Source organism: Thalassophryne amazonica, chromosome 12, assembly GCF_902500255.1.
Source record: "Thalassophryne amazonica chromosome 12, fThaAma1.1, whole genome shotgun sequence".
In the NCBI taxonomy this organism is placed as follows: domain Eukaryota; kingdom Metazoa; phylum Chordata; class Actinopteri; order Batrachoidiformes; family Batrachoididae; genus Thalassophryne; species Thalassophryne amazonica.
Window position 1 is genome coordinate 95,133,407 of NC_047114.1, and position 22,430 is coordinate 95,155,836.

The 22,430-nt window shown below is 42.4% G+C and overlaps 1 protein-coding gene across 2 annotated transcripts in view; it reads right to left on the minus strand.

Annotated features, from left to right (window-relative positions):
• LOC117522221 (protein APCDD1-like) overlaps positions 1 to 21,899 on the minus strand; it is a 31,794-nt gene extending 9,895 nt beyond the window's left edge. For both annotated transcript variants that reach the window (XM_034183614.1, XM_034183613.1), the window contains exons 1-3: positions 21,575 to 21,899; positions 12,044 to 12,227; positions 8,446 to 8,971 (exon numbers count right to left, since the gene is read on the minus strand). In XM_034183614.1, coding sequence (XP_034039505.1) covers positions 8,446 to 8,971; positions 12,044 to 12,227; positions 21,575 to 21,614 — 750 coding nt within the window. In that variant the 5' untranslated portion in view covers positions 21,615 to 21,899. The remainder of the gene's footprint in view (positions 1 to 8,445; positions 8,972 to 12,043; positions 12,228 to 21,574) is intronic.
• Positions 21,900 to 22,430: the final 531 nt, after the last annotated feature.

The window sequence follows — 22,430 nt, forward strand, 5'->3', positions numbered from 1 at the left end:
AACCAGCCTCACAACCGCAGACCACGTGTAACCACACCAGCCCAGGACCTCCACATCCAGCATGTTCACCTCCAAGATCGTCTGAGACCAGCCACTCTGACAGCTGCTGAAACAATCGGTTTGCAAAACCAAAGAATTTCTGCACAAACTGTCAGAAACCGTCTCAGGGAAGCTCATCTGCATGCTCATCGTCCTCATCTGGGTCTCGACCTGACTCCAGTTCGTCGTCGTAACCGACTTGAGTGGGCAAATGCTCACATTTGCTGGCATTTGGCACGTTGGAGAGGTGTTCTCTTCACGGATGAATCCCGGTTCCCACTGTCCAGGGCAGATGGCAGACAGCATGTGTGGCGTCGTGTGGGTGAGCGGTTTTCTGATGTCAATGTTGTGGATCGAGTGGCCCATGGTGGCGGTGGGGTTATGGTATGGGCAGGCGTCTGTTATGGACGAAGAACACCAGGTGCATTTTATTGATGGCATTTTGAATGCACAGAGATACCGTGACGAGATCCTGAGGCCCATTGTTGTGCCATACATCCAAGAACATCACCTCATGTTGCAGCAGGATAATGCACGGCCCCATGTTGCAAGGATCTGTACACAATTCTTGGAAGCTGAAAATGTCCCAGTTCTTGCATGGCCGGCATACTCACCGGACATGTCACCCATTGAGCATGTTTGGGATGCTCTGGACCGGCGTATATGACAGCATGTACCAGTTCCTGCCAATATCCAGCAACTTCGCACAGCCATTGAAGAGAAGTGGACCAACATTCCACAGGCCACAATTGACAACCTGATCAACTTTATGAGAAGGAGATGTGTTGCACTGCATGAGGCAAATGGTGGTCACACCAGATACTGACTGGTATCCCCCCCCAATAAAACAAAACGGCACCTTTCAGAGTGGCCTTTTATTGTGGACAGTCTAAGGCACACCTGTGCACTAATCATGGTGTCTAATCAGCATCTTGATATGGCACACCTGTGAGGTGGGATGGATTAGCTCAGCAAAGGAGAAGTGCTCACTATCACAGATTTAGACTGGTTTGTGAACAATATTTGAGGAAAATGGTGATATTGTGTATGTGGAAAAAGTTTTAGATCTTTGAGTTCATCTCATACAAAATGGGAGCAAAACCAAAAGTGTTGCGTTTATATTTTTGTTGAGTATATATATAGCTTGGCATATCTTTTTATACTATGTATCAGACAATGTCTGCAAATTTGGGTGTTTTTACCATAAAATGCCCACCTGTTTCACATATCTGCCCAGCTATATAGTGTAGACCCTGAGGTCCATTGGTGCTGATACTAATACTGATCCTAAACTACTCTATGTGCCTCTCTGTACCTCACATGTGCCAGGTATCAGCCTCTAGTGAGCCACGACTGACATTTGAGCCCCGTGTTGCAGCATATGATCCATGTAGTACCATGTTAACATGACGTTAGTGCACGTTTGGCATGAATTTGGTCCAAACCTCCAGCCCTCCCACACTTGGTCCCTTTTAGTGTGGGTTTTCAATTCACAGCATCCATTCAAGCTGTTGTCACATTTTTTAAATGTAGTCAAAAATATACGCCCCAGTACAGTCCGGCGGGTGTGCGCCGTGCACCAGGCTACTGTTCAAAGAGTCACTAAATGCACCAGACGGGCAAGAACCGAACCATGGGTTCCTGGACAGTCCCCTCAGCGCTTTCTGTCACTGGATTTATTTCTTCTGTGGCTTAACAGGCATTTTGACACCATGATCCAACTTTTAACTTTGTGTTCATCCATTAATGTCTGTGAAATCGCTCCTTTGTGCGCGTTCTGCCTTCTTGGACAGTCACCTGTGCTCTCCTTCTCACTGGCATCATTTCTTCCGTGGCTGTAAACACACATTTGACACCGTGATCCAACTTTTAAGTTTGTGTTTGTCCGTTATTGACGGGGGGGGGGAATCACTCTTTTGCGCGTGCTGCCATTCTGCGTTCTTGGACAGTTGCCTCTGCGCTCCTTCTTGCTGGCTTCCTTTCCATCCACGGTTTTAAACACATTTGACACTGTGATCCCACTTTTAACTTTGTGTTCAGGTGTTATTGTCTGCAAAATCACTTTTTTTGAGCTGGCATTTTGCGTAAATGGTCATTTTGAGTGCGAGTCATTGCGTCAGTGCGCAGCTCATCTGATCCATTATAACAAGATGTTAAATCATAAACATACTTTTGCAGCAGCTCATAAAGAAGGAATGAACATGCAACTGTTTTACCAAACTATTACAATAATAAAATAGTTACCTTTTAAGCTGTTCCTAAATATATTCTCCACTTCATGGAGCAGGAGAGAGAGGGACAAAAAAGGTCCAGATGAAGCAGTTCTCTGTGATTCCAGGTGTTTTCAACATCCAAACTGACAGAAAAGGATTAATCCGCTACAAAATAATTATTTTATATACAGTGTCTCGCGCACAAAGTAGGTGGGATTGTGTGCAAGAGGGTGGAGCCGCTCCAAAACAGTCCTCGTAGCTGCCCGGTGCTCAGATAATGGGCTTTTAGCAGCCTCGTCCTCACCACAAACATGCCTCTATAATCCTCGTAGTAACTCGCACACAAACTGACCATGCTGTTGCTAAATGTTGAACATCTTGAAATTAGCGCCGCACTCAGAGATGAGCCTCGTTAACCGAATATATTCTGCCTCTAAGAGCCTCAATTCTCCCACGATAGTTGAATAAATCCTCTCGTAGCAAAAAAAAAACATGCTGCATGGCTCATTATTAATCCTTCATTATTTGGTGGGACCAGGGCTTTATGTGACAGAGGCCAGCAGGGGTCGCTGTACATGTGGTTGTCAATAGGCCTCACTCCTCCGACAGCCAAAGGATACTCTGAGCACTCAGGACAGAGTCTGGGTTTTGGCCAACTGCTCAGAATAGCCGCCTCCCGTGCCGGAGATCGTGAGTTCGCATCCCGAGGGGAGTGAGTGGGAGGAGTCAACACACAACACAGAGAGCGTACAAGCTGCTACGCTTATCCCCAGAGTCCACAGTGTGACATAGAAGAGTCTCCGAGTACGATTCTGTCACTGGTTACTTCCCCAGTCGAGTCCAGTGTCCATTTACAGCTGTGTGGACTGAGACAATCAGATAAAGTGTCCTGTCCAAGGACACAAACGAGATTAGGAATCAAACCAGGGTCTACATACGGGTCACCCAACTCCTTATCCCACTGGTCCGCCTACTTCAGTTACCTGCTTACAAGGCATTTTTAACTAGAAACAAGTTTCTTTTTTAATCTGCCAATGGAACAACTGAAAATTTACTTATGGTTTCTTGAAATAAAACTCATTTCAGGTTTATTTTACTCGTAGTAGGAGTATTATTGCAACTTTTACCAATAACCAGCATCTTGAAAATTCTGTGGTGAGTCAAAAAGAGCTTTCTTCATTTCAGAAATGGCTCAAGAAGGAATGATTTTTAATACTTTTTCAAGTAATTCGATAACGTGACGGTAAACTAAACCCATTAAGTTGTTAAATAAGTCCCTCGGCTGCTCCTTTGTTTTCACTCGGGGTCGCCACAGCAGATCTGAGGTGGATCTGGATGTTGATTTGGCACAAAATTTATGCTGGATGCCCATCATGAAGCAACTCCACATTACATGGAGAATGGACAGGGATAAGGTTTGAACCACGAACCTTCTGCACCAAAATCAAGTGCACTTAACCCTATAATTTGGTAAGATTTGGTGTTTCTGCAGTGCGGCTGAGGCTGGTGTCCTTTGACAGCTGGGTTGACTGGAACAATGCAAACTCTTGTCTGCGGAGAGACAGATAGTGTGACCGGGAATCGAACCCAGGGTGTATTTATCGGCAGCCCAACTCCTTACCCACTGAACTCCATGTAAACTGTGACTGCTGTAAATTGGATGATTTATTTATTTAAAGCGAGGACACTGGGCACTGGTTTCTCACATGGTCTCACCTGTACCAACAAAGTTCTGTTTTGGACAGAAGATTTTAAGACCAAGCATCAGGATCGAGCGATTTCTCTACGAACACTTTAACTCTGCATGATTGGAAATTCAGGCTTTAGGGGATTCTGCACTCCAAGTACCGCTCTAGTTTGTAAATGCTGCATTCGAACGATTACGGAGCCAGGAGCATACCGCGGGATTTACAAGGCTAATCACAGCAGATACGCTAACAGCACATGTGACGTTACAAGTCGTTTCCTTTCAACATGTCAAAGCAACCGCACCTCCTGCGAAAGTCAACTTCACGGTACGTGTCAATGACATCAACAGCTTAGAACTGCCATGGGATTCCAACAGGACTCACGGATATTACCAAGCTTATCCGAACTATATCATATGCTAAATCCAACTTTAAAAGTTAATCCCTGCCCAACCAATAACCGCTTTAATCCAGAAGAGAAGTTAGCAGAAACGCAGAGCGTGCAGCACTTAGGCTTGAGCCTCAGGCATGCATGAAGTCAGACTGGAATAATTCATATGGCCGCACGATTCGGAATTCTAGGAATACCACATGTTGATGGCTCCCAGAGATATGCCGGGTTTCAGGTTACGACTCTGTGGGCCAGAAGGGGCTTAAAGAGAGCAGCTCTGGTCATTACAGCGCCACAGGAGAGGACGTCTGATCACAGCCCTTCACTCCACGCACTGTTTATGTTTGATCAGCCACACCAAGCCCCCCTGTTGCCCCCCAACACACAACCCCCGCCTCGTCCCACCGCTGTCGCCGTGTGAATGCATGTTTATTTAGACAGCGGAACAGACCTGAATAAGAATCTTTGTGATCTTTGTGGAGGGTGACCGTTAAATCATCACTCTGAGGTCCTGCTGTGTAAATAAAGAAATTGCGTCCTGCAACCATGCGGGAATTCAGAGAGACTTCCTGGTTAAGGTGCAATCCTTTTGGATTCTACACAAAATGGACAAAAATCACTGTGTTGAAATACAACAAAAATAAAGCTAATTTTATTCCTGGTTAAGTATTTATGGGGGGATTCCAAGGCAAATCCAGGGAATTTACATCATGATATTTCATGGACAACATGAGAAGGAAGCGCACGGGAGCACGTGAAGTTTGAAGTTTCAACGTTTGCATCCCATTGAAACTTGGAAGTTGGAATTTTTGACTTACAACTAGGAAAAATACATTTAATGCAGTGATGATTAAAAATGGCAAATCAATGTATAAACATGTCCAGCAGGTATCCAGCAAAACCTTTGTGTGAAAAGTCATTCTATTGTGAGCGCTTCACAAGAGGGTCTCTTATTTTTTACTAGGCGTCCATTGCTTTCTTTTTGCTTCAATTTACACCATGTTTCTGCACTTTTAGTCAGAATTGAAGGTGCACCATGTTTCCTCAACTCTACGAAGCTAATGCTAGCATACGTAGTGTAAAATGCCGGGGTTCTCCGTTTAAAGTTTTTTTTATTTTTCCACTAGTCATCACATTTGTGTTTTCAGTTAAGTTTGAGTTTGATGAGTGCAGAGGAACGTGAACAGAAATGCACATTTCTGTGTGTACAAGCAGACTCTACGTGCATCGTACCGCACGAAAAACTAAACTTTTTAGACCAGGTTGTTTTGCTGGCAGATGGCGCACTCACTTTCTGCTAATTCGCTACAGTAATGCACCTGACCACACCTCTTTTTGAAGACCAACACACCCATGGATGCAGATGAGCACAAGTACACTCTGATGATTAACGCTGACCAGCGCTGAGGTCTGTCAGACTCCGCAGGAGCAAAGCCGACATAAGTCGGGCAGCACTGATGTTCGTCATGGTCCCAGAAACATTTTCAACATGCTTCAAATCTTTGACATTCATACTAAAACGCTGGCAAGAGTTGAGCTCTGCTACCACTATGTCAACTCCACTGGCCGACGTTTGAAGCTTGACTGGACGCACCACCTCCTCTGGATCCCTTGGACATGAAGAAATATGTAGAACCTGCCCCGACGACGCAGCAGCAGTAAGTGATGAAATTGAGTTTATATAGGCTACGTTACGTAACGTCGTAAATGTTCAGTCAATGATCAGCTCCACTGGTAGCAGAGTGTGCTACCAGTGATGGGAAGTTTTCTGGGCATTTGCTTCTGTGACTAACATTTCCAGGTTATTTTTGTTTCCTGGCCTGTGTTGATTTAGTCTATGGTCTGATGAGACGGCACAGCGGATATTAAGTCTGACATTTTCACATCCTGACTCGAGACTGAAGGATAAAGGTAACGTGCCGCCTTTCATCCACACAGCAGCAAATGAGAGACCCCGTTACAGATTTCACTGTGAACTCACGTTGCATTGAAACGGCAAACAAATGGATGGAAACATTCTGCTGCAGGGAGACAATCTAAAGTTCACCAGGAATGAATTCAAATGGGTTTGTTAGGAGCAGGGTCTGTTGACAGCACAGTGGATTACTGGTTAACACTGTTGCCTCACAGCAAGAAGGTCATGGGTTCAATTCCCACCTGTGGCCTTTCTGTGTGGAGTCTGCATGGTTTCCCTCCCACATCCAAAGACGTGCAAGTTAGGTACATTAGAAACTTCCCTTGCAAAAAAGGTCTATCTTAATGGGACTAACCTGGTTAAATAAAGCTTAAAAAAAAAAACACGGGGCAAAACGCCAACCCAACTTTTTTTAAAATCATCATTTATACGGAAAAGCTAACACTCACAGTAAGTCTTTGATATTATTAGTATTATTATTATTATATCATGTTACTGACAGAATTCTTTTTCAGTTGACGTGATTAAAGTTATTCACAGAAATAAAAATCTATTTTTGGGATGAATTTACTTCAAACCGAGGCATCCTGCTAAATCTACATTTTTATGTTTTCTTCTCTTACACGGGCGTGAAATATGATAAACATTTAACGCTAACACGCTCTAAACGTCTAATATTAAATGGACTGCATTTATAATCGCGCTTTTCCATCTGCATCAGATGCTCAAAGCGCTTTACAATAATGCCTCACATTCACCCCAATGTCAGGCTGCTGCCATACAAGGCGCTCACTACACACCGGGAGCACCCAGGGGATTAAGGACCTTACCCAAGGGCCCTTAGTGATTTTCCGGTCAGGCTGGGATTTGAACTGAAGATTTTCTGGTCTCAAGCCCAACGCTTAACCACTAGACCATCACCTCCTCAATATTGATGTTAAAAACACTTATGTGTCATTTTGCATGACGTGCAAACTGTCAGAATCCCAGAAATCAGCACTGGATGGAAAAAATAATTTATGTATGTGAATAAGAACCAAATTAAATCCAAATCAATGTTCCTGAGAACTAAAAGTGATACTGATGACTTAATAAACAGTAGGTGGAGCTTTACTAGTGTCAGTTTTAACTTTTGTTCATGTTGAGACACTATCAGTTGTTATAAAAGTACAAATGGCTGAAGACAAATGTTTAAATAAATATAGAGTGAAATTAGCAACAATCCAATGTGAATATGATTTTATGGAATAGTAATAACACCATATTCTAATCCATGTGACAGATTGTGGATTATAGTTCTGTCATCTTGCCAACATGAGAAAATATGCTTTTTATGACTAAAATGAGCAAGAAAATGGGAGAAATCTCTCATTTGCAACGTCGCCCTCCACTGAGGTATGTCGACCTGCGCTGAAGATCGGCAATGTGGACTGAGCCTTCTCCAGCGTCTCAGAGGTTTTAGAAAATCTGTTACATCGCCCAGAGTCAGCCACTTCACACCACAGTGTGAACAAACGCAAAAGTTTAATTTGTGTAAGCGTCATGCGAACACTGTCTTAGCAGCTCATTATCATCCATCACATCTACTGGTCAAATAATTTGTAGTAGAATAATATAATTAAATCATTTAATCCAACAAGTAATAATATAGTTATCAGTATTTATATTGCAAAGTGTTTTTCTTTTTTACGTTCACTTTTGATACTCTGTGTGCTTCTTACCCTGTGTGCTGCTATCCAAAGCTGCTGGAACCTCAGTTTCCCTGAAGGAGTCTTCCCAAGGGATCAGTGAAGATCTATCTAATCTTATTGCTAACTAGATGTATAGGAGGACTCCAAATCAACTAGCATTTAGTTTAATTATCTGCTGTAGCTGTTCTTATCTATTGTAGGTCAGCTGATCGGAGCACAAATCACTACCGGAGTTATTTTGGTACAAGTCATTTTATAATGTTACACTGGACTTTAGGGTTCCCTTAGAACCCTGACAATACGAGCATCAACATCACAAAGATACACACAAAGACAGTTCAAGAAATGTCGGATATGCGTGTGCCCGCTTTGACATCTCTGCATAACACGATGCTTGGTGGGCCTCACGACCAATCAGATCATGATAGATAAAGACCTCTGCAGATGGTGAGCGACAGGCTGTCAAACTAGTTCACGGAAAACCAACACACGAGCGTTAGGTACCGACCTTGGCGTTCTGCAGGGCGGTCTGATAGCTGGAGGGTCTGTAGTACATCCTCTGGGACGGCTCGGTGTGGATGTCGCCGAGAAACAGCTCTTCAACTAGATGGTCCAGGTTGTGGTGCAGGTACTGCTTCTCCACCCTCAGCAGCTGCAGCTCATGCATGGCAAAGTTGAGCTCCCGGGAACAGTCGCAGCCGCCCTCCTCGCTCCACAGCTCGTTGCTCACGTTCGGTTCCCAGGGGCCCTTCAGGGCTCCTCGACAGCTGTGGTTGAGTCTCTGGCTGAGCTCTTTGGATACAGCGGCTGTGTGACACACCATCTGGACACGGTGGAGCTGGTACTCAGCCTCAGTGCCGCCACGAATGATCCAGGAGGCTTGCCGTAAGCGCAGACGACCACGAACCACCAGCGTGTAAGTGGGCTTGGTGCAGTGGTTGTCCTCGTAGTAAAACTGGTGTGCTTGGAAGGTGCTGTTGGGGTAGAAGCGGTAGGAGCGTGTGAGGAACTCCGGGCCTGGTCTCACCTCACAGCTGCAACAGAAGATAAAGGGGCGTTTAAAACGGTCCTAAAATCAAATAAGGGGAAAAAAAAAGATAGTGAATAAAATCATAACCACCAAAGAAGACAAAATCCTTCCTGCAGGGTTGTGTGTGTGTGTGTGTGTGTGTGTGTGTGTGTGTGTGTGTGTGTGTGTGTGTGTGTGTGTGTGTGTGTGTGTGTGTGTGTGTGTGTGTGTGTGTAACAGAGGCCAGCAGGTGGTGCTGTGCAGAAGAAATTAAGTAAACTTCACTCCCTAAAGCCAAAAGACGCTCTGGCGCCTTGTGGTTATAGAGCCTGCCCCCATCCCAGGGATGGAGTTTGATCCCAGAGCAGGATGAAGCAGGTTACTTGTGGAATTGTGACCATGTGGTTTTAAATAATGTGTCATGAGACACAGAATGAGCAGTCAAGTGGGTCCCACAGTTCATTCAGCCAAGAGTCGGAACATCCTGGAGAAACAATGACTGAGCTGGTTTTATACTTAGACTCTGACAACACAAAACTGCCGGTTCTTATGATGAGCTGTTCTTTGGTGTCATTCTACTGTTAACACTGCTGAGGACCCTGTCACACCTTAACAATTTAGCCAGCGTATGCTGACGTATGAAAAATGCACCAAATAAGCTGAATACCTTATGCAGTTGTCACATCTTGACGATTTAGACAGCGTACGCTGACAGCCCCATTTCCACCGAGCGGTTCGGGTCTGTATGGTATGGTGTGGCTTGCGGGTCGGAACAGTTAAGTCTGGTTTGTGTTAAGTTTGGTTTGTGTTTTCACCACTGGCGGAACACATAAATACTGGCGAGCACATCTTCAAGCACGCATACGCTGTCGCATGGCCTGGCCCCCTCCACACGGAGGCCAAGCAGACTAACATTTTTTAAAAATTTATTTAGTTTTATTTTAATTTTGTCTTGGTGGATTATAGAATTTATTTTCATCATGTGCAGGATTATTAGTTGATGTCTGTGGTAAACACTGAAGTGAATGAATGAGGCACTGTGACAATTTAAACTTTTAAAATAAGTTAATTTTCTTGAGGCACAAAGCGCCGGCGTTCTCTGGTTCAGGCTGAGAGACAACACACACAGGGACTTCTTTTAAAACACTACTAGCTGGGGTACCCGGCGCTGTCCGGGTTAACCTGTTTTAGACATAAGCTAAATGCCAATCATTTTAATCAAAACAATTGCCCAACATTTGTTTTTGTAATGCCGATGTCTTATAAATATAATAGTTAATGGGCTAAGGTTTGTCCAGCAGAACTATAAGAGGTGGACTCCTCAAACTCAGTGGAAATACTTGGTTAAAAGACAAACACATTTGAAGTCCTTCATGCAGACTTTGTTTTGCAATCAAATTTATAACAAAATTACACACAAAAGGTAGGTAACAATAAATGTAAATATCAATGAATCAAAATTGAGGTAGTGGCGTATTTCACTGTTTTTACATTGCAATTTTACAAACATAAAATGAATGTATTCAGACAGGAAGGCAAACTGGGTTGTACAGGACAGTCGGGTGCTTAACAGTTGAGAACATAAAGTAGCTGAAGGAAGGGATTAAATAAACAGAGATGGCCAACACATATACAGGGCTGGAAATTTGAATCTGCCTGGTCATACCCACATTCGGCTATTTTTGGGGGTTATTTTCACTTCAACTTTAAAAAAAAAAGTAACAGTTTGTTCCCATGTCATGAGGATTCAGAATATATCTAGTTTTTAGGGCTACATATTATAGTTTGGGAGTTTATCCCAGACAGACGTAGCCCTTTATGTATATAGATGTTTCTTCAACATGGAACTAAAGTATTTTCAGACATTGTTTTCCAAAATCAGGACGCTTTATGTGCTTAAGTTTTTGTCAGGCTGTGGTGATGAATCCGATTGAAATGACGTAACAAGTCCGATTAAGACTCAGTGTGTGAATGGTTTTAATATTTGAAACAGTCTGTTTGCATGAAGAATGCAGCTTTGAGCCAATCAATGGACGTTTGAGTAACTTAGAAGAAACGTGTCATGCCCAAAATGTTTTGAAAAACTCACTGTATTACGATGTATATCAGCGTGAATCAACATGCTCTTAACTTATATAAAAGTTACCCATAATTTATTAGGCATACGCCAGCGTATGTGAGCGTTTCTAATACGCCAGCTAAATCATTAAGGTGTGACAGGGGTTTGAATTCAAAGCATCCTAACATACGTGTGTCCCCCCCACCCTTTCTGGCTGAGAACCAGAACCATTCTATGCTGAATGTGTAACTGCTTGCTCTGCGTTGTGTTTTTTGTTGTGACTCCTCCCCTTCACTCCCCTCGGGAATTGAACTCAGGATCTCCGGCACAGGAAGTGGATGCTCTAAAAGCCCAGACTGGCCAGAGCGTCCTTTTAGCTGTCGGGGGAGTGACTACTGTTGCACAGCGACTCCTGCTGGCCTCCATCACATACAGCGCAAAAACATTAAGACTTGTAAAATTAAAAAAATAAATCCAAAAAACAAATTTCAACTCAACTGTGTTTCTCAAACAGGACATCATGATATGATAACGGAACAATCACGCCAGCTTGTGATGCCAAAGAACAGCTGATCGTAACAACAGGTGTGATGAAGTCCACGTATAAAAACCAGCTCAGTCCATCAGTCTGCATCTCCACTTTGATTCTCCAGGGTGGAAATGACTCTTGGTTCAACAAAATGTGGGACCAATTTGATTGATTCACTCCGTGTCTCATGATCCATTATTTAAAACCACAATGTGACCACTGCAAAACAAAGTAATGATGCATTTGTCTGGTATAGTACATTTCTCTGCAGAAATAGTGTTTGTTTCTCTACTTAAGTACATATCTGTGTGGGAACGATCCTACTCAAAGCTTGGCCTGAAACCAGGATGGGCCCCTTGATCTGAATCTGTACTGTAGCTCATCAACTGTGATTAAAATTGGTGCTGTAGTTTTTGCAAAAATCCTGCTATCAGTCAATCAATCAAACAGACTGGTGACCTCATAACCTCCATGACATGTAATTAAGACAGACGTGCACAGGTGGTGACCTGGTCGACACCCAGTGACCCTCGACATTAGGAGGCATCTGCACAGTGATCCTGGCTCCGTTGTGAAGATGTTTCAGCATGTGTTGGCACTGGGAGTCTTTTGCCGAACGGCCGAAGGTTTTCTCCAGGGAGAGGCGGTTTGACCGGATGTCCAGGTAGTGAAGACTGGAACCTTCAGTCCAACCTGCGGGACATAAACTCAGCTACAGTTTCATGCGACGACACAAACAGATATTTAGCTTTTCGATGCAGCAGAGTGACGTCCCCGATGGGGAATAATTCTGAGAGCCTAAAATAACAGCAAAAGTTTTGTGTCGCATCAAGATGGAGATCAAACAGCATGATTATTGCACATGTGCAGTTGCACCAAACAACACGTTTTGAGTGCACGCTGTTGCTCATGAACTGAATAAACCATCTGCAACATTGTTTGAGAATGTGGCAGCCCATCCACTCGGCCTCAGAACTACAGACCACATAGAACCACACCAGCACAGTCAGCTTCTTCACCCAAGAAACATTTTTTAATTCTTTATTCCAGAGCAGCTGCTCATATGACCAGTCCAAAGTCCACATGTGCCATAATCATGCTGTTTAATCAGCATCTTCATCCATCAAAACTGGCTCGGTGGATGGATTAACTTGGCAAATGTGAAGTGCTCACAAAAACAGATTTTAACAAATTAGTGAACAAAGTTAAAAGGGAAATAAACCCTTTGTCAGCACAGAAGTCTTAAATTTTATTTTTATTTTATTTTACTTCAATTAATGACAAAGAGGGGAAAATGTTGAATTCATATTACTGCTGAGTATATAAAACCTTGGGCAGCACAGTGGCTTAGTGGTTAGCACTGTCGCCTCACAGCGAGAAGGTCATGGGATCCCTTCACACCTGTGGCCTTGCTGTGTGGGTTCTCTTCCTTTACTCCAGCTTCCTCCCACATCCAAAGACATGCAGGTCAAGTGGATTGGAGACTTTAAATTGTCTGTAGGTGTGAATGTGGCACACTGGCGTCCCGTCCAGCGTGAACCCCGCCTCACACTCTGTGACTGCTGGGATTGGCTCCAGCACCCTGCGACCATTAATTAGAGTAAGTGGTTGAAGATGAGTGAGTTTTGCGAGATCTTACAAAGGTCTTCCACAAGGCTGATGTAGCCAGCAGCCCAGTCTCACATTTTTGTCATGGCACAGTCACAAAATGCTTTTGGCCAAGTGGTTAGTGCGCTTGGTTTCAGTGCAGAAGGTTCCCGGTTCGAGCCCCACCTCTACCACATTTCTCTCTGTAATGTGGAGTTCCATCATGAAGAGCATCCGGTGTAAAACTTCTGCCAATTCAAAATCCAGATCCACCTCTGATTTGCGGCGGCAAACGCTGAAGAGACTCACTTTTTTATTTATGGGATTTATTTTGGTTTATTTTGCTTATGTGCTAAATTAGAGTGAAGTTTAATGTACAGTAGTAATGTTCCCACCCAGCACATGGTTTCAAAGTGTTCAGCTCTTAAAACTGCTGCATGGAGGCCAATTAAAAAGGTGTTTAATATATTGTGTTGTAATTTTTAATATCTGCAGTCAACATGGACAAATGGCAAACATACTAATACGAGTGTTATATATTGTTGTTGGAACATAAAAAAAAAAATTAATCTGCCATGCCTGAAAATCTACAACATGACACCAGAACCACAGAATTCAAATAAGTAACAACATTTTTATAAGGAGGATTCCCCCCCCCATTTGGCCGCCATCGTGAAATTAGGTGCAATGCAAAAAGTCATTTCTTCGGTTGGTCATTTTGTTTGCCATCTTGGATTTTCAAGAGGCCAATTCATTGTTTCTCAGTTGTGAATCTCGTGCCGTCTCGTGGTCCATGACTCATGGGAGAGATCAGTTTCAGCAGAGTTCCGGTTCAGGGCACAATGTAAACATCGGGGCACAGCAGAAGTCCATCACAGATGTTACACCTCCTCTAGATAACCCTCTCAACTTGGGACAATGTGTCATCATCATACTTGCTTGTGAACTCGCTAAAATCGGTGCCATCTACATCCTTGCCACCCATTGTTTACATGGCTTTGAAACAGCGGTGTCGCTGACTGAACTGTCCCCCTTAAAAATCAGTCCACCCTGCCTTCATTGCGCATGCATCTGAGTCTGACTCTCTGAGTCTGACTCTCTCTCACCCAAAGTGATCAAAGGGTTTAATGTGATTATTAACCATCAGATGACAGAGTAAAACGTCTTAAATCATTCTAAAGTCAGTTTGAAGCAGAAACGAGGTGATAATCGGTGAATCGCTGCCGACGCTCCAAAATGACGCATACGTAGTGAAGGCAGGGCGGATTGATTTTTAGGGGGGACCGTCTGGTTGGTGACACTGGAACTCTGCTTGTCCCACGGTGCATTCTGGGAAGCACAGGGGAGTTATGGGAAATGTTCAAGTACCGAATGGAGCAGATTTGTTAGGTACCATCTTGGGAACCATCGTGCCAGATTTGGTGCTTGTACTGGCATTTACACAGTTTTTCTATAAAGCTGATTTTATCTGCGCCACTAAAAAAAGAACTTTATCTCAAATGGAAAATGTTGTTGCCTCATTAGTCTGATGTTTGTTTCTCATCTTATTCAGTCTGTCAGGCCCCTTTGAAGCGATTAGAGGAGCTTTAATTTTAACTGGTGTCATCACTGGGGGATTACAGGGTTTTACCAGTGACCCGCGACACCTGCTCCGGTCAGAGTCTTTAGGCCCAAATATCAGCCGATCAGGTGAAGAAACGATGAAGCTGAAGTCTTAAAGGATCAGTGGAGGGTCTGATAAATTATAACAAAGCATGGAGGTTTCTCCAACATCACACAAAAAAAACAACAAAAAAAACCCGAAACACTTTCCATCCTGTTCAATGCACCACATGAAATATCAACACCACCAACAATAGGTGGAGCTTCAGATGGATAAACTGTCAGAAATGAAAGAGTTTCCAAAAGCTTTAAAGCTGGCATTCCAGAGAGGATTTAGTCTTTATAATGCTTTAATATCATCAGTCCACCTTGAAATATGAAGATCTTTGTGTTGGCGCTCGTTCGCCCCCCATGTTATTTAACACCTTGGAATGCTGCCGCGGTCGCCGCTGTGCTTTTAATTTGAGACTAATATCAGCGAGGGAGGAACAAAAAAAACATCTGATTAAAAGAACTCAAAGTCTCCAGCGGGAACAAATCTCCTTCCAGCTGTTTCGCACCCAGTGATCCGGCTCCTGTGTGCGTCCGTCAAAGCGCCACATCACAGTGGAAACGTGGGAGGGCGGAGAGGTTTGATCCCCCGTCCTCAGCTGGTGCCATTAGTTAACGCTGCTCTAGAAACCATATATGAAAACAAAAAGCTGCATGAAGTCTGGGATTTGTGCCAGCAGCTTGTTTTTACAATGAGGAAAGAAAAACGTGGTGAAATATGTAATGCAGCCTTTTTTCTTTTTTTTTTTTAATGTCAACACCTCGGGTTTACAGAAGGTGAAATTCAGGGTAGCAGACCGACACATGCAACACATACAAGGAACAGAAACCAACACTCTACTTTTACATTAATCGATTCATCGCTTAAAACTCTGAGTTTTTTCAGATTGAAGTCAAAGAGAATTTTCTTTGGCAGTACTACAAATTTATTACTTAGTATTTAAATAAGAGATTCATAACAGGATTTTGCCAATATCAACAAAATTCATGCTGTCTGAAAATAATTTAGAATTTCAACCCCTGATGGGGAGAAATTCAGACACTGAACTACATTTGGTAGCGACGTCTTAAATCACGTGGGGACTTCCCTTGATCTGCACAAAGATGCTAGGAAGCGCACAGCGCCAGCCAATCAGAGTAAAGACAGACAGCGTGATGTCACCTGGCTCCTTGCACGAACAAAATAAACCAATATGGCGGAAAATGCTCCAAAACAGGTTATTTCTGTATAAATCTAATATGTTTCTCATATATACTTGATAAAGCACCGTTTTTGGAACAACACACGTTACGGATGTTAGCGTGCACACCCTAGAAACACGCGTCAAGCGGATCAGGTTAAAGGTCATTTCAAAAACTCACATGCACATCCTCCTGCAGTTCGTCTGCATGGTGGTGTTAGAAGGAAAAGACATCGTTCAACATGAAACTCCCCCCCAGATAAATATGTTCTCTTCATTAAAATGAGCTGTAATTTTGCACCATGTTACAGAAATAAACCAACATTATAATTCTTGGATTTCGGTAGAAACTAAATTGGGTCAATTTCCTGAAATCTGAAAGGCCGTACAGCTTTAAGCCTTTTTTTTTTTCTTTTTTGTTTAAAGAACAAAGTCCTGTAGGTTTTGAGACCATTGGTTCCGGTGCTTATCCCTGGATTCTGTGGCATGAAACTGAACTGAATATGTAATGCACCAGTCTGATGCAGGTTACATCCCCAGAAATGGTTGGTACCCATTTACAGACAGAGTCTAATTCAAGTCTACATAGGTGATTCTTTAACTACGGGCACTATTGGCCTTGTAAATGTAATTTCCACCACACCATTGCATTACAATATAAAGCACCTTGGGGCAACTGTTTGTTGTGATTTGGCGCTATATACATGTGCTCTGATGTCACTGTTTATCTCCATAGAAACTACCCAAACAATCTTTCATACAAACTGTTTAAAGGGACATTACAGTGTTGTGGTGGAAATTACGGCAATAGTGTGGGACAACTACATTTTGTTTAAAAAAAATCACAACAGTTGTATGACATTGAATACCCCAATTATGTTTTGATTATTTTACTGATATTTTATTCAGAGATATTTTAAAACATTAGAAAAAAATGTTTCTTTACCATTCATTTTTATCATTGAAGATCAAAAGTCTGGGTGTGGGACAAGCACAGAACGGCAATATTTGCATATAATGATGCTTAAAAAAGGTGAAAAAGTCATCATAGACTACTAGAACAAATTTAAATTTAAAGTACCATGAAACTGCTTTAATGGGGCTTTTTAAAACCACAATATTAACTGACTTAACTGCCGCTGTTTAACCTGTTGAAATTGTTCACGTTAAAAAGGTAAAGTGTCTGATTTATTTGTTGTTAATAACGTAAATGTAGAGACAGGACCTTTTGTGTGTTTGAATTGAGGAGATTCATTAATGAGCCACAGAGACTGAAGTCAGGAATCCTTTGATGTTCGGTTAAAGGAAAAAAAAAAAAAAAATCACGACACATGAACCTTATTTAAAACAGTTGAACACTGTTACAAACAAGAACATTAAAGCCAAATGAGAACAAAGTCAAAGGGAAAAACAGGCCAACTGGAGTGGAACTGAGCAGAATCATTTTTTTTTTATGAAACTGGAGGAACACACAATAAAACGATTTTTTAAGCGGACGTGCCAAACGACTCCCTAACGACTGATGGAAGTTTCTTCCTCTTGTGTTCTTGAACCTCGTCCCTCATTAAGCCAATAATCACAACAGCAGGCTGGACGTCTCTACGTGTTCCCAAACTCTTGCTCTCCATCCAAATCAAAGCGGCCGCGGCGCTTCCAGAGCCCCAAACCACAGAGAACATTTCCAGTTGGCCCAGTCTCACCAATGAGGTAACAGCACTGGGACCCCTGACAGGAGGACAGAGTCCACACACGAAACCCGGAGCAGTGATCAGACACAGAACACGGAACTGGTCTGTGTGCTCGCTCAGACTGTGGAGATTAAGGGAATCACAAGACAAAATAAAACAAGTGAAGTAAGTAAAGGAAGACGTGGAGGAAAGCCGAGTGCGTTTTATCAAGTCGAGTTTGGACATGATACTCTGTACTACGTAAAACACATTTCTATGTACTTCGTGTTTGCAGACAATTTTACAGCCAACATTATTTGGGGATTAAAAAAGGTACTGCTGTTGTGTAGGTTTTAGTAGGTAGGACAGGAGTTGGGCAACCATTAGGAAGACCTGGGTTCGATTCCCAGGCATGCTGCCCATCTGTGGACAAGACACTTTACCTGCACTGTCCGAGTCCACCCAGATATAGATGGGTGCAGACCTTGGCTGAGGAAGGAGCCCCCATAGGACTGGCGTGCCAGCCAGGGTGAGTCGCAGACTCGACTGTATCACACTGGATCAGTATTAGGACCAGTGGACACGTTAAGACTTTAAAAGTTCTTTCTTTTAGGCTTCTTTTATGTTTTATTTTGGTTTTGCTCAGGGTCACCACAGCAGATTCTGTCATGGAGGGCGGGTGCTAGGCACCCGAAGCGGCTGGACCCACAATTGAGACTCCCAGACTAGGCTTAGGTGTAAAAGGAATCATCTTTATTCCAGGCTCAGGTACCGTACACAGGTGATCAGTCAGAGTCAGAGTTAGGCAAAAATGCAGTCATGGTCGGGCAGGTTCTGAGACACGAGCAAACACAGGCATCCAGGTAGAAGCAAAAGGCGCGGTCGAGGAAAACAGAGCAGGATTCGGTAACACGGCGAGGCAAAAACAGGACTGAATACTAGAGCTGGAAGTAGCTACAACTGATCAGGTCGGCCCCCCTACCCTGGCCTTTTTGTTTCCATTGCTGACGTTGTAGCGGCTGGACCGACCATTTATGAAATGAATCTCATCAATTTACATAACCATAAGTGTTTTGTTTGGACCTGGAAACAGATTTATCACGTGATGCGTTACATCAGAGCTTAACAGTCCCATAGTTCTGCATGTTGATTTGGCACCGGTTTCATACGGGATGTGCTTCTGGACATAACTCCTGATCTACATGGAGAATGGAGCACAGGTGGCCTTGAACCGGGGACCTTCTTGTTTGGAGGCAAACTTACTAACCTCTTGTGCCACATATTAGTAAACGGATGTGTCTTGGTTCATTCTGTAGTACCAACAATGTTGCCTTTAATTACGTCCACTAAGAACGTTATGTGGTCACCGATCGTTGGATCACTCAAAACGTTTCCCTACAGATCTCAACTAAACCTGGCAAAATTTTGAAGCTTATTGAGAGGAAGAACCAAGGACATTTGTGTGTTTATTGGAATTAATATCAGAATAAATTGATTGCCAGGTAAATTCTTGCATACAAGGAATTTGATCTGGTGTCATTTTTGCATAAACAATAATAAAAAAAGGAAAAAATACTTCTGTAAGAAATAAAGGCGTCAAATAGACAAACAATTAGGCAAAACTCTGTTCACTGTCAAAAAATACAAGATTGTGGAATGGGGCTGTGCAGCACCTTTCAGTGCAGGGAATGAAGATATGAAGATTCCTGGTCATTTTTAAATATTTTGTTCACATAATGAAACATTTCAATCAATTTTAAAAAATAAATTCCAGCCAAGTTTCATGAAATGTGCTGGAATATTTAATAATGTAAAGGAGGAAGCACCCATAACATTTTGGAATCCAGATAGAGATTTTGGATCATTTTCTGTACTTAATATAAAGTGTGTTACAAGAAAATTTATATCATTTTTTTTAATCTAATAACTTCACCGTTTTTCGTTCAAATGATTTCAAATTTTAACAGTATGTGTAGAAACAACTTAAAATTCTGTATTTAACTTTTTTCATGTTCAGGTATAGAAATGCCATTCACTGGAAAAGAAAACCTGTTTTGTTTGTTAGTTTGCTCAAACACACGGTGCACATATTGAAAACTTTGTGAAACTGTTCATGAAATCCACATACCTTTGAATTTCTCATTCAAATTTTGATAAATAAATCATATTTTTCTCAACATTTGCCTGTTTAGTTGCATTTTACTGGACTATATAGTTACTCAGATAATTACATCTGAAATGACACAGTTTTTAAACACCCTGTACTGAGTAAAATATGGACATTTTTCAACATTTTGATTAATTTCTCATGTTCTACAGACCGAACCCATAGCAAACAGTCAAAGAGCCTGGGTGGCCACCAGATAGAGACTACAGAAATGAAACAAAGTGACATACAGGCTCAGTTCAAGATACATGTCTGTAATTTTAAAACCACACATATGTAGGCTTTGGTTACACTCACACAAAATCCTTTCAGCAGGGTTACGTGGACCACGCTATTTGGGTTAAACAACCACATTTAGCAAATTTTTGCATCTCAAGGCCCCGTTCAGTCATGCGATCATCTCCCTCGCTTTCTTTTTATTTCACAGCTAAACGAATACAAATCCTTTAAGTGGGGCTGTATTTTATTGGAATCTCAGAATGTAAACACTGTTAAACAATCAGAAAATAATAGATTACTTCTCTAATTTTGTACATCTATGTACAGAGACTGAGTGTCTCCCTCACCAACAGTCACACCTGCTCCTGATTTCCATCATCCATCCAGATACGGTACCATAATCATTAATAAATTTTAATATTAATTTCAACATTTGCACTTCCAGTCAGGTTTACTGTTCAAAATTCACCCTCATCCTGCATCTTTGACAGAAAACTGCATTAATCAGCTAAATGCACTGTGCCAAAGTATATCAATCACCTCAATACTGTTACCAGTCTTAAAAACAAGACTAGCTTATTGTTGAACTTTTCCAGTCATGTGACATGTCAGATGCATGCACGTCTTTCATAGTTTCACATCAACTTCATGAGTATAAAAGTTATAAGATAAGCTCCTTGCACCTTTTTTCCTGTGCAGCGTGCACACTGGAGAATACAGATGTCATCAATCTTGGAGGCCCTGCAGCAGTTTTATTATTTTCATATCTGTTAAAGTAGATGCTGCTGCATGAAAATCGGTTTCATTTTGTGCATTTTTTTTTAAACAAAAGCAATGAAAAAAAAAACCCCACATGACTGTTTCAGTCTGCAGGGATTTTTGAGGTTTGTGTTGATTTACAGCACCCACTAATCTGGGCTCTGACAGAGCATTTTCATTGCCACTATGAAAAGCTGCAACAACACACCACTTAATTGAATGTTAGATTCACTTGAACACACTTTTATGGATAACCAGACTCCAAAACGCTGTTTTATCTCAGGCCGGTTATTTGAAGTTGGAGCCAAATGTTGCCTTTCCTCTGTCACTGGCAGCAGATGGATCGGGTCAACTGGTGTCCCATAATCCTCTGCTGCTCAGACAGGGTTTTCATCAGGAATGGATGTTTTAAGTGGCTCTTAACCCTTTCATCTGCCAGCAGCCCCCCAGGGAAGCTTTTTATTGCCTTTTACACAAGCATCACTACGCAGTAAGTTACCCAGAGATGCGTTAATGCAGTTGGACACAATCACAGCTGTGACGCAAACCAGGTGTCATAAAGTGGAATCAGGTTCTTCAAAAGGACAAATGTGTTTTTGGAAAAAAAAAAAAGATGTAAATTATCCAAGTGAACTGTACTTTTTGGATCAATTCTAATAAACATAATTTCACTAAAATTACAGCTTCTAGTTTTAAGTGGACTAAAACGTACAGAAGCGCCACACCTGCTGCAGCGCAAAGAAAATCCTTTCACAGATCATTTTAAAGAATTAAAAACTTAAAAAAAAAAAAAAAAATACCTCTTACCTAAAAAAGCAACGACAAGCAGCGTAAAGGAAGGCCCCATTCTGCAGAACTCAAACGGACTTGGAGACTTTCCTTTTTACGCAGCGCCCTCCGTTATTCCAAGAAGACAAATCCTCACATTACGCGTCCGTAACGTGGAACAAACACGCCGACCGAATCCGAGCATCATCGAGGACGCGTTTCCGCTTCACACGAGGAGAAAACAGTTATTCAGCACTTAAACCGAGGAGAGACCGAAGTTTTCGGCGGAAGAAGCCACGCGGTGCACTGACACGGCTGAACGGGGCTCGGATGCTTTTACGCGCGTCCTGCGTGCGTCATGCGCCTTGGTGAATGACAGCCTGAACTCAATTCATCCCTCCCACGTCTGCCCAGGATTCGTGGGCGTGGACTTTAGTTTTAGTCCCCCCCTACTTCTAACCTAAAAAAAACAAAAAACAAAAACCTATTCAAAATGAGGGTGGGACAAACATGTTCTAAAATGTTTTGAAGGTCCTCTAATTCACAGCAGGTGATTGAAAACAAGGAGTTCAGGTACCAATATGTAGATGAGGGTTTGATTCCCAGTCACTTACCTCTACCTCTCTGTGCTTGGACAAATAACCTGTGATGGACTGACTGACTCTCACCCTTTTCATGCTGTGGACTCCAGGTGTGACAGCAGGATCGAAAAACACCTGCACAGATGGACCTCAGAACACATGGGACCTATTTGTTCTTCAATGTAATTCACGAATAATGTAGCAGCCAACAACTATTTTATGTGGCTTAATGGTGTTTCTCTGTGCAAAGAACTCTGTAATTCAGTGTAGTGCAACTTGTTTCTCTTTGCTGATATCTAGGCAAATTCACATTT